This window comes from Strongylocentrotus purpuratus, unplaced genomic scaffold, assembly GCF_000002235.5.
Source record: "Strongylocentrotus purpuratus isolate Spur 01 unplaced genomic scaffold, Spur_5.0 spur5_scaffold_14, whole genome shotgun sequence".
In the NCBI taxonomy this organism is placed as follows: Eukaryota; Metazoa; Echinodermata; class Echinoidea; order Camarodonta; family Strongylocentrotidae; genus Strongylocentrotus; species Strongylocentrotus purpuratus.
Window position 1 is genome coordinate 1,980,622 of NW_022145599.1, and position 13,240 is coordinate 1,993,861.

The window sequence follows — 13,240 nt, forward strand, 5'->3', positions numbered from 1 at the left end:
ATTAATTAAAAACACGTACATGCACATTTATGCCTCATTATTTGCTTACTGCAACAATTACCAATTAGCTTCTGTGTTTGGCAATACGTGAAAGCAAACATTTTTGGAAGGCATTATTTTAAAAGCCTGCAAAATCTCAAGTCTAACATTTGGTTTAATGACTGAGAAAAAAAACGAGGGATAAACCTTACAACAATGCATGGTAAAAGTGAATAGGAAATTTCCTGCCATTCAGACAAGTAAAAATACCTAAAGAATATCCTTCACAAAGTAATTACATAGACAGGTAAGTTAGTATGCATACCTATATCACAGTTATCCCCCTCCCATCCAGGAGCACATATGCACATGTAACCGTTGATCATTTCAACACATGTGCCACCATTCTGACATGGCATGCTTGCACACTCACGAATTTCTGTTGGTGAAGAGTAGAGAATAAATCAATGATTAAAATTTGATTACAAGTTTGAATGGTGCATGCATGATATCGTTCACATATGAATATTCGCTATAAAATGTTGCAGGGAAAGACATCCATGCGCATAAAATTCGTAGAATTGTGAATAGTACACAAGCCAATTTTCCCCTTCAAATGCATGATTTATTACCCCCAGATTTTTAATGTTGAATGATTCAACCAGCAAACAATTCAGCATTTTGGCTGCGAGGCATTGTTTTTTTAATAAAACCATTATTGAATTAAATGAAATGAATTGAACAAAGCCAAAATCAAAATCATTATATTTTAAAATAAAATTTCCAATATGGAAAGAACGGTATGCATATGCAGGTACATATATAATAAGTATATTCCTCAATGTATAATAAACAATAAACGAGTAGAATATCAACATATTTAGATATAATTTCTCAATCTACAAAATAAAGTTCACAGCACAGCTTAGGCCTATATCTGTTCTTTTGCAACAGAAATCCAATGCAATGTTTGTATAATTCAGTGACAGAACTTGCCAGTTTCGCAGTTTGTGCCAGTCCATCCGTCAGTACACATACATTGATATCCATTGAGAAGATCTTCACAGCTACCTCCATTCTGGCAGGGAATACTCAGGCACTCAAGTACATCTGCATAAATTTATAGAAAAAGTGTCATGCCATTAGTGTCTCTTCCACATTAAATGGGATGATTAGACCCCTATTTTGCATTAATTCAAAGAAACATGTATGCTGTTTTGACCATGTCCTTATAAATATTTTTTTTTAATAAAAAAAAACTTTGGTGAATAAACCATTTCTTTGAATTTCATACACAAATTCTCTAAAGCTAAATATAGGAAGCATTTGAGATGGAACCTTTGCATTGCGAATATAGCTAAAGCTCTTTTGCTCCATGGCAATTGTAAAAACAAATTCCCAACTAAACCAAAGAAGTTTCAAATCTTTCTAGATCTGCAACAGAATAATAGCATTGAAGGATCTGGAATGCAAAGTGTTTACCGATTGAGCAGTTAGTTCCTGTCCATCCAGGTGGGCAGACGCAGAAGTAGCCTGCCACTTGATCTACACATGTAGCATTGTTCTGACAAGCATCCAGCTGACATTCATCAATATCTGAAATATAATGAATTATACAATCCAGGTAAATACATTGTCATGAACCATAAAGTGCTGCGACAGAGCAACAGAGTACTAGTAGTTGCATGTTGGAATTTCTTATTTAAAAAGATATTTACTACTGTTATATTTTGAAATTGCTTCTCAAGAGCATTACTATTTCATATATATATATATTTTCAATCATTTTAATGAAATAGAGCTGATGAGAATGAAATTAGTCTTGCTATGAATCTATTCTGTATCTTACTATAAGCTACCGATGATGACAACCAGAGGTTTATGCTTTGGCAGTGTGTATCCTATAATTATGTATAACATTTTTGATATCTTAAAATGAAATCCCTTAAAAATTTAGAGAAATGTTTACTAATGTTGAAACAATGATCTTACCAATTTCACAGTTTGCACCTTCAAATCCAGAAGGGCAGATGCAATCATAGCCGTTCATTCCCTCTGCACATGTAGCTCCATTCTGACAAGGATCACTGGAACACTCCAAGATATCTGGGTACAAAACCAAGAATACAATATAAAATTACAATCATGAATTAATAATAATATTTCCCTAGTCGTTTGTAGACAAACGTAAACAATAAACAATCAACGTAAACAATAAACAATCAAAGTAAACAATAATCTGAATAAAAACAATAGTGATTAAATTATGGATTGAATTCACATTATATCATCACAGATGATGTAAACAATGTATTTGTATGGAGGTGTATCTGGAAGTATAAGAATGAACTAGGTTCATATTTCTTTTAATGCCTAAATTAGAGGAACAATTCGAAGACATGTAGCTCAATATTCTATTACAACCGACGAGATTACTGGGGGAAGCACATGACAAATAGGAAATAATGAACGGACATATTCCATCATGCGTATTAAGTCCATATTTATGTTTCTTGATCATGTGACATGTACATCATTATACCATCATTTCAATCAGGGAGATTTTAGTGATGTGATTTCCTACCCGATTCACAGTGATCTCCGGTCCAACCTGCAGCACATTGGCATTGATACTCATTGGTCAGATCCATGCATGTCGCGTTATTCCGACAAGGCTCACTTGCACACTCGAGAATATCTATTTAAAAACAAATCCATGAAACATGATAGGTACACTATCTCGCATAGAAAGCAGCATTTTCATTAGATACACATACTGAAAAAGGAACTCCAGTACATTTATTATTGTGTACACCAATAATTTGGTAGTAACTTTGGCTGTTCACACTTGGCAAATGGGCTTATATTCACATTATCTTACTATAAAGCCTAGTTGTCAAAAACTATGTACTATAGCCTTTGTATGTATTTGACAACTAGCTGAGTAAGTGTTTTTATTATTAATGGTTTTCTATTACACTACAATACAGCACCGAATACAATGGTAAGACATTTTCAGCATCAATTGTTTAGTGGAAAAGCAAAAGCCACATGCATCATAATCATTTTAATTCAGAGCTTTACATTGTATATCATAATAAATCCTGTTTGCTGAAGTTTAGAAAGTTGTATCGTCATACTTTATGCCAAACTTACCAAATTCACAATGAATTCCAGTCCATCCTTCCACACAGAAACATTGATACCCAACAATGAGTTCAACACAGGTGGCATTGTTCATACATGCGTTTCCAATGCATTCTAGGATTTCTGTATGGGTCAAGAAAGAAAATAAATTTTGTCAAAAATGGCTTTTAGCCATCACATATTAATGTGACCAACATTCCACAAAACATGATTGACTTGATAGATAACATGAGGAAGGGACATATTTAAAGAATTATAGACGTGTATTTCATACCAGTTTCACAATTGGTTCCATTCCATCCTGGAGCACATATACATTCATAGCTGTTGACTAAATCTTGGCAGGTCGCACCATTGAGACAGGGGTCACTATCACACTCTGGAATATCTGTAAGAGAATAAAAGATTGATTTGAATTAAGACGTAACTAAGTAGAAGCAAATATTAGATGCTTAAACAACTAAGAATCACACATAAGTAGTTTCATACAATGCAAAATGCACCACAAGCTTGTGGTAGCTTACAGTAAGCTAGTAAAACTATTCTTCTAAAAGTGTTAAGTAAAGTCTTTGAAAGGCATCCTGATTAAATCTCACGTACCTATCTCACAGTCTGTGCCATTCCAGCCAGCTGCACATTCACACAGATAGAAACCGAGGAAGTCTTGACAAGTCCCTCCATTCTGGCAAGGATCACTGCCACACTCTTTGATTTCTAAATGGAAATACAAGAAATGACAAAACAATGACAAGTCAATAATGATGGCAATGACAAGAGTTAATTTGCTCTATTGAGGAAATATTTTCTTCTAAAACAGTGGCTTGTGGTTGAGATCATGCCCTTTTCCAGTTCTTCTCAAGCATGTAATATACAACCTTTCGTAGCATGAGCATTTGGATGTATAACTTTATCTGTGATCAAGGAAGTACATGGACATCAAGATGGGATACGTCTGATATATATATATATATACACCACTATAATAACCAAAGCAATGTCAACATACCTATTTCACAATGAGTTCCATTCCATCCGAGAGGGCACATGCACTCATATCCATTAATGAGATCTACACAGGTTGCATTGTTGTCACAAGGGTTGCTAGAACATTCAAGGATTTCTAGTTATACAAAAAAACATGAGAGGTAATGAGTAAAATGAAGGCGATACAAAAGTAAAATCTGTATCTATAATATTCTTAAAGGTACACATATACAAATATCCCTTCATTACATGTTTTGGCCTATCTATATTCATATTGGGAGTGTTTTAGCAGGTAAGTACTATAAATATCATGACTAGTGGGATTTTACAAGAAATAACTAAGGACAAACATTACACTTGCAACAATATGTTCCTCTAAAAAATAATTACAGTGGAAGTCAGACAATATTTGAATAACATTGAACTTATTATTTAGAGCCTGATCGCACAAATAATTTACCCATTTCACAGTTGGTTCCATTCCATCCCAGCAGACATTCACAGCTGTACCCGTTGATCATCTCTGTACAATTTGCACCATTCATACAAGGCATGCTTGCACACTCCAGGATTTCTAAATGAAAGAGAGAACAAAATGTAGATAATTACCTTTGATGTACATGTATATGCATTTTTGCCAATAACAATCTAGTTATAGAATGTGCATAATATTTGAAGCACATGACAGCTTATACTTACTTCAATTTTTATAACAATTGAACTTTTACCAATCGATACACGTACAATAGTGTATACAAACATTTATATAAGTAGTATTTCAACCAAAGCATACATGCCGTTGATGTACATGTGTGACTTCACAATGGTGACTTTACCACCATTATTATATGAGTAGCTGTTGCTTACCCGTATCACAGTTAACACCAGTCCAGCCTGAAGCACACTGACATTGATAAGAACCAATGAGATCTAGACAGGTACCTCCATTCTGACAAGGGTCACTTGAACATTCCAAGATTTCTGTAGAACAAATAGTAAGTACACAATTATAATAGAATGCTGCTTGTATGTACTACCATGCATTGATGAACGACAAAATATAAGATATGAAATATGTATGAGTGAAAGATGATAATACACACAAAGAGCAATTTTCTTATATATCAAGGAAAAAACAGAAAATAGAGTAATATTGACTTAAACTTGCATTCTTGCTTAAATTATGTCATTGAATCAAGAGAACAATACACATGATGCCTACTAGATCCAGGTACATCTAGCTCCTGTAGTAAGGATTGGAAATGAGAGCATCAAGTCTTCCATGAGTTAAAATGCAATCAACCAATATCATCAAGTTACCTGTTTCACAGAATTCCCCAGTCCATCCTGGTGAACATGAACAGCCAAATCCATTGATTCCATCTACACACGTTGCTCCATTCAGACATGTGTGGTTGACACATTCATCGATATCTGTTACACCAACAAAAAACAATGCGTTGGCAAAAATTGAAGTCTTACTATCTCATGTATATTTGTGATCAGAAATAAGATATATGCAAGTAAAGGGTATAACATGGAAAGATCTATAATATGAATGCTCATGTGATAACAATGAAATTGATCAATCTTTGCATACAAAGCTTTGTTAATACCCCCAATGTCATACTTAAATCGGGGCTGTGTGGAAGCGTGACATCTTGACCCAAACTAATTTCATTATCATTCTTACCAATTTCACAGTTCATCCCAGAGAATCCAGGTGGACATGTGCAGGAATACGATGTCTGGAAATTGTTACAGGTGGCTCCATTTTCACAGGCATCTGGTGAGCACAAATCGATTGGGAGCTCACAGTTAACACCTCTCCAACCTGGCATACAGATACAGAAGTACTCTGCAGTCTCCACACTCTGGAAGCAAACTCCGCCATTCTCACATGGCGAGCTGGTGCAAGGAGGTAGCTCTGTAAAAAAAGATTACACACACAATACAATGATTAATATAACTCATCCATTATCAAATATAGCCTTCAAAAATATGAGTGTATTAACTGAACCAAATTAAATTTTAATCACAAGATACTAGACATGTATCCTTTGCATTCCAAAATAAATAAATAATGAAATAATGAAACAAAATATAAATCAAGAAATATTTTTTAAAAATAAATAAGAAAAAATTAAATTTAAATAAAAAAGGTTAACGAGCAATGTATTTTACTTCTTTATTTTGATATTCATGATCACTTATACAATAATTATAAAGAAGAGAATTAATACAAGTTAAGTGTGTGAGTACATGGATACTGTATATCCCTAAGAGTTATTGTGAGCATAAGATCATAACCTACCTGTTTCACAGTTTATGCCAGAGAATCCCATTGGGCAGATACACTGGTATGATCCAATCAACTCTTGACAAGTAGCACCATTTAGACATGGATTGCTGCTACACTCAAGAATTTCTGCAAAATAAATGAAATCCTTAAATACTCGTTAACAAACTCCAGAATGGAAAGATACCAAATACAAAAATAAAAGTTTGAATGAAATATTTGCACTGTTCTTTCCAAAATCAATATGAACTAAAGCACAGACTGATTTTATATGTTAAGAAAAATCCCACATTTCACAAGGAAAAGTACAGCACAAATACACAGTACATATCTATATAAAATTATATCAGAAGGATATTTCATACCAATTTCACAATTGGTTCCATTCCATCCTGGAGCACATATGCATTCATAGCTGTTGACTAAATCTTGGCAGGTTCCACCATTGAGACAAGGGTCACTAGCACACTCTGGAATTTCTGCATGGAGATAACAGCAATATACATGAATGTTTTTAAGTGTGATGAAATAGAAGATCTTGCGAGCACAGAATCATTTACAGGGTATCTAAGGTGAGAACCAAGATGTATATTCAGAGTTTCACATCGTGACAATGTATAATAATATATGGCAAAAGGTTTCACAGAACTAAATATAATAGGTAATTCAGGATAATTGGTATATAGTTATCTTTGTGTCTAACAGGAATTTACAAGTTTAAGTTTTTAACAAATATATTCATTCATTTGATCACAATGGTTCAGTTTTGAATTACAGATCATCATTTTGTGATTTTGGCTTCAACAATGAAGATAATATTGAAATGGAGTACATGAATGCCAAAACAACAACACTTTTTGTTACAATTAGGAATAAAGGACCCCGATATAACTTTGTTATGATGTCTGCTGGCAATAGTATTGAAGTGTGACGGTCTATAGACACGAATCTGATAGCTGCCTTCCAGATTCTAGACAATATACTTACCCGTATCACAGTTGATACCAGTCCAACCTGGAGCACACTGACATTGATAAGAACCAATGAGATCTAGACAAGTACCTCCATTCTGACAAGGGTCACTTGAACATTCCAAGATTTCTGGATAAGGGCAGAATGAGACAAAACAATGTTTATATGCTACTCCTAAATGTGCATATGTATCTCTTAAATAACACTACCTACATGTAAACAGAGTCAGTTTGATAATATATCTTGAGAGAAAGTTTGTGACTATCTTAACATTGGTCCATCCTCATATTTCAACCAAGAGCTATCATACAATTAATAGACATTCAAGAAGTACATGAATAAGGAAAAGATTTCATTTATTATCCAGTAAACATAACAGTTGCAAAGTGATCCTCGAGAAAGTGTGTTGGGAAGATACCAGCTAACATCATCTAAGATGAAGGAAATAAATCTACTATATGTGTTTTTTCTGTAATGAACGCACATGACAACAATTGCATATCAAATAAAGCATTTAATTTATGAGATAAACATTTCACTTTGGTGTCCCTTTTCCTTTTACAAAAATTTATACTGTGAATGAACTATAGGCCTAATCATGCTATAAAAACACATGTGTTTGATTTGATTTGATTTGATTTGATTTCATCTTATTTATATATAAAAATATGTTACTGTCATACATAGATCAATTGTATAGTCAATTGAAATGTTATATGAGTGTGCATACACGAATCCATCATCACAGCCTTAATCAAACCGTGATAAATATGTCCATCAAAAAAATATATGTTATACATTAACAGAAAACAGAAGAAAAAACAAAGAGGGAGGGGGGGGGGGGTTGAGAGGGGAAAGGACGGGAAGGAGGGAGAGAGTGGTCGTGAGAGGGAAAATACCTACTGTATAGGAATATATAGATGTAGAGGTTGAGAGAGGATGTAATGGTTTCAAATTCAAATTTAAATTCAAATTCACATTTATTCGGCAAAAGATAAAAACATCTAAATGACATCATTACAAATGAAATCATTATAAATACCGGGATTGCTAAAATAAGTTAAAACTTATAAACAAGCAACCCCAAACATAAAAACATACAGATACTATACAATACAATACAATGAAATACGATACAATACAATACGATAAAAATAATAATGTTACATGATCAGATAATCAATGAGTTGAAATGAGTTTACATATAGATATATAAATGTGAATTCAAACATTAAAACATCCAAACCGATTTGTAATCTACAAATTTACCCGAGCAACTTGCTCACCTATGCTTCTTTCAAAATGCATACCTACACATCAATTGCATTGCAAACGATAAAATGCTTTAGAAAACATGTAGGAGCGTGGAACGTCACATATACTGTGGATGCGTAATTATATGTACATTGACTACAAGTATTTTACAAATGTATTTAGGGATGATAAATGCATGATGAATTTTAAGAGTTATCAGATTAGCCTTTTTATTGATGCATCATCTGAACCATATCAACCAACTAATTAGCTAAGTCTGTTCAAAGTTGATGAATATTGAAGCAACAAAGTTAAGCACACTTCCCACACAAACCGATTAATGTCCAATTTTTTTGGCTTTTAGCAAATTTATGGGTCATGATTTAATTGATAAGATGCACATCCCTTCAAAACATTTTGTAGCATTTTGTTAGTCATAAGTGGAATATAGTGGAGAATTAGCAAAGACAAATATTACATCTGATATATGTTAGAAAGAATTTGGAGGCTTTTGTCGTCACATTTCATTCCTGAGAGTGAAAAGCGAACATAACATCCAATATCTGTGAACAGAATACAAAGAAGCAGAGGAAATTCCATGTAACAGGTTCATACAATTTTATCCACTGCATGCAGATAATATATCGCTTACTATGAAATAAGTCATGGGATTTCACTACAAGTATGTTATATCCACTGCTTCACCAATGTTTGTTAACACCGTCAGTAATGATGAGATTTATATTGAATGAAGAAATGAAAATCAAATGGAAAGTACCTTGCTCACACAGCATTCCTTCCCAGCCCTCTTCACATCGGCATTCAAATCCATTGACAAGCTCTAAGCAAGTAGCACCATTCTGACATGGATCACTGGAACATTCCAAAATATCTTGCTCGCAATGAATACCTGTGTATCCTGCTGGACAATGACAAATATACCCGTCTACCAAGTCTGTGCAGTTTGCTCCATTTACACATGGATTACTGCTACATTCATCAAGTTCCATCTCACAGTTTGTTCCATTAAATCCTGATGGACATTGGCAGAAGTACTCATCAATCAGATTTGTGCAGTCGGCTCCATTCTGACAAGGGTTGCTGGTACATTCTAGAGTTTCAATTTCACAGTGTTCTCCTTCAAATCCTGGTGCACAGATGCACAGGTAGCCATTGTTCAAGTCCGTACAGTTTGCACCATTTTGACAAGGACCTCCTGCACAATCTTGGATGTCGTTCTCACAGTTGATACCATTGTAACCTGGTTGACAGACACATTCATAGCCGTTGATCAGTTCTGTGCAGTCAGCTCCATTTTGACATGGGTTGCTGGAACACTCCACTACTTCATCTTGACAGAAAGTGCCATTGTAACCTGCTGGGCAGATACACAGGAAACCGTTTATCTCTTCTGTACAATTGGCTCCATTTTGACAAGGCTTGCTGGCGCACTCCTGAATCTCAGCCTCGCAATAATCTCCTTCATATCCTGGTGAACAGATGCACAGATATCCATCGATCAAGTCCATACAGTTTGCACCATTCAGACATGGGTTTCCTGAACATTCTTTTATTTCGGTCTCACAGAGGGTGTCATTGTAGCCTGGTGCACAAATGCACTCGTAGCCATTGACAAGCTCTGAGCAAGTAGCACCATTCTGACATGGATCACTGGAACATTCCAAAATATCTTGCTCGCAATTAACACCTGTGTATCCTACTGGACAAAGACAAATATACCCGTCTACAAAGTCTGTGCAGTTGGCTCCATTTACACATGGATTACTGCTACATTCATCAAGCTCCATCTCACAGTTTGTTCCATTAAAGCCTGATGGACATTGGCAGAAGTACTCATCAATCAGATCTGTACAGTTGGCTCCATTCTGACATGGGTTGCTGGTACATTCTAGAGTTTCAGTTTCACAGTGTTCTCCTTCAAATCCTGGTGCACAGATGCAAAGGTAGCCATTGTTCAGGTCCGTACAGTTTGCACGATTTAGACAAGGACCTCCTGTACAATCTTGGATGTCGTTCTCACAGTAGATACCATTGTAACCTGGTTGACAGACACATTCATAGCTGTTGATCAGTTCTGTGCAGTCAGCTCCATTTTGACATGGGTTGCTGGCGCACTCCTGAATCTCAGTCTCACAATAATCTCCTTCATATCCTTGTGAACAGATACAAATATATCTGTCGATCAAGTCCATACAGTTTGCATCATTCAGACATGGATTCCCTGAACATTCTTGTATTTCGTTCTCACAGTTGATACCATTGTAACCTGGTTGACAGACACATTCATAGCCGTTGATCAGTTCTGTGCAGTCAGCTCCATTTTGACATGGGTTGCTGGAACACTCCACTACTTCATTTTCACAAAAAGTGCCATTGTAACCTGCTGGGCAGATACACAGGAAACCGTTTATCTCTTCTGTACAATTGGCTCCATTTTGACAAGTGTTGTTGGCACACTCCTGAATGTCAGTCTCGCAATAATCTCCTTCATATCCTGGTGAACAGATGCACAGATATCCATCGATCAAGTCCATACAGTTTGCATCATTCAGACATGGATTCCCTGAACATTCTTGTATTTCGTTCTCACAGTTGATACCATTGTAACCTGGTTGACAGACACATTCATAGCCGTTGATCAGTTCTGTGCAGTCAGCTCCATTTTGACATGGGTTGCTGGAACACTCCACTACTTCATTTTCACAAAAAGTGCCATTGTAACCTGCTGGGCAGATACACAGGAAACCGTTTATCTCTTCTGTACAATTGGCTCCATTTTGACAAGTGTTGTTGGCGCACTCCTGAATGTCAGTCTCGCAATAATCTCCTTCATATCCTGGTGAACAGATGCAAAGATATCCATCGATCAAGTCCATACAGTTTGCACCATTCAGACATGGATTCCCTGAACATTCTTGTATTTCGTTCTCACAGTTGATACCATTGTAACCTGGTTGACAGACACATTCATAGCCGTTGATCAGTTCTGTGCAGTCAGCTCCATTTTGACATGGGTTGCTGGAACACTCCACTACTTCATTTTCACAAAAAGTGCCATTGTAACCTGCTGGGCAGATACACAGGAAACCGTTCATCTCTTCTGTACAATTGGCTCCATTTTGACAAGTGTTGTTGGCGCACTCCTGAATGTCAGTCTCGCAATAATCTCCTTCATATCCTGGTGAACAGATGCAAAGATATCCATCGATCAAGTCCATACAGTTTGCATCATTCAGACATGGATTCCCTGAACATTCTTGTATTTCGTTCTCACAGTTGATACCATTGTAACCTGGTTGACAGACACATTCATAGCCGTTGATCAGTTCTGTGCAGTCAGCTCCATTTTGACATGGGTTGCTGGAACACTCCACTACTTCATTTTCACAAAAAGTGCCATTGTAACCTGCTGGGCAGATACACAGGAAACCGTTTATCTCTTCTGTACAATTGGCTCCATTTTGACAAGTGTTGTTGGCGCACTCCTGAATGTCAGTCTCGCAATAATCTCCTTCATATCCTGGTGAACAGATGCAAAGATATCCATCGATCAAGTCCATACAGTTTGCACCATTCAGACATGGATTCCCTGAACATTCTTGTATTTCGTTCTCACAGTTGATACCATTGTAACCTGGTTGACAGACACATTCATAGCCGTTGATCAGTTCTGTGCAGTCAGCTCCATTTTGACATGGGTTGCTGGAACACTCCACTACTTCATTTTCACAAAAAGTGCCATTGTAACCTGCTGGGCAGATACACAGGAAACCGTTCATCTCTTCTGTACAATTGGCTCCATTTTGACATGTGTTGTTGGCACACTCCTGAATGTCAGTCTCGCAATAATCTCCTTCATATCCTGGTGAACAGATGCAAATATATCTGTCGATCAAGTCCATACAGTTTGCATCATTCAGACATGGATTCCCTGAACATTCTTGTATTTCGTTCTCACAGTTGATACCATTGTAACCTGGTTGACAGACACATTCATAGCCGTTGATCAGTTCTGTGCAGTCAGCTCCATTTTGACATGGATTACTGCTACATTCATCAAGCTCCATCTCACAGTTTGTTCCATTAAACCCTGATGGACATTGGCAGAAGTACTCATCAATCAGATCTGTACAGTTGGCTCCATTCTGACATGGGTTGCTGGTACATTCTAGAGTTTCAGTTTCACAGTGTTCTCCTTCAAATCCTGGTGCACAGATGCAAAGGTAGCCATTGTTCAGGTCCGTACAGTTTGCACCATTTCGACAAGGACCTCCTGCACAATCTTGGATGTCGTTCTCACAGTAGATACCATTGTAACCTGGTTGACAAACACATTCATAGCTGTTGATCAGTTCTGTGCAGTCAGCTCCATTTTGACATGGGTTGCTGGCGCACTCCTGAATCTCAGTCTCACAATAATCTCCTTCATATCCTTGTGAACAGATACAAATATATCTGTCGATCAAGTCCATACAGTTTGCAGCATTCAGACATGGATTCCCCGAACATTCTTGTATTTCGTTCTCACAGTTGATACCATTGTAACCTGGTTGACAGACACATTCATAGCCGTTGATCAGTTCT

The 13,240-nt window shown here is 36.3% G+C and overlaps 1 protein-coding gene across 1 annotated transcript in view; it reads right to left on the bottom strand.

The window, feature by feature from the left end:
- The window catches only part of LOC576169, a 193,001-nt gene that overhangs the window by 33,526 nt on the left and 146,235 nt on the right, over positions 1-13,240 (bottom strand). Inside the window, exons 176-192 of the mRNA XM_030984926.1 lie at positions 9,414-12,686; positions 7,397-7,510; positions 6,775-6,888; positions 6,425-6,538; positions 5,804-6,037; positions 5,431-5,544; positions 4,978-5,091; positions 4,571-4,684; positions 4,133-4,246; positions 3,727-3,840; positions 3,401-3,514; positions 3,136-3,249; positions 2,564-2,677; positions 1,972-2,085; positions 1,462-1,575; positions 976-1,089; positions 305-418 (exon numbers count right to left, since the gene is read on the bottom strand). Coding sequence (XP_030840786.1) covers positions 305-418; positions 976-1,089; positions 1,462-1,575; positions 1,972-2,085; positions 2,564-2,677; positions 3,136-3,249; positions 3,401-3,514; positions 3,727-3,840; positions 4,133-4,246; positions 4,571-4,684; positions 4,978-5,091; positions 5,431-5,544; positions 5,804-6,037; positions 6,425-6,538; positions 6,775-6,888; positions 7,397-7,510; positions 9,414-12,686 — 5,217 coding nt within the window. The remainder of the gene's footprint in view (positions 1-304; positions 419-975; positions 1,090-1,461; positions 1,576-1,971; positions 2,086-2,563; positions 2,678-3,135; positions 3,250-3,400; positions 3,515-3,726; positions 3,841-4,132; positions 4,247-4,570; positions 4,685-4,977; positions 5,092-5,430; positions 5,545-5,803; positions 6,038-6,424; positions 6,539-6,774; positions 6,889-7,396; positions 7,511-9,413; positions 12,687-13,240) is intronic.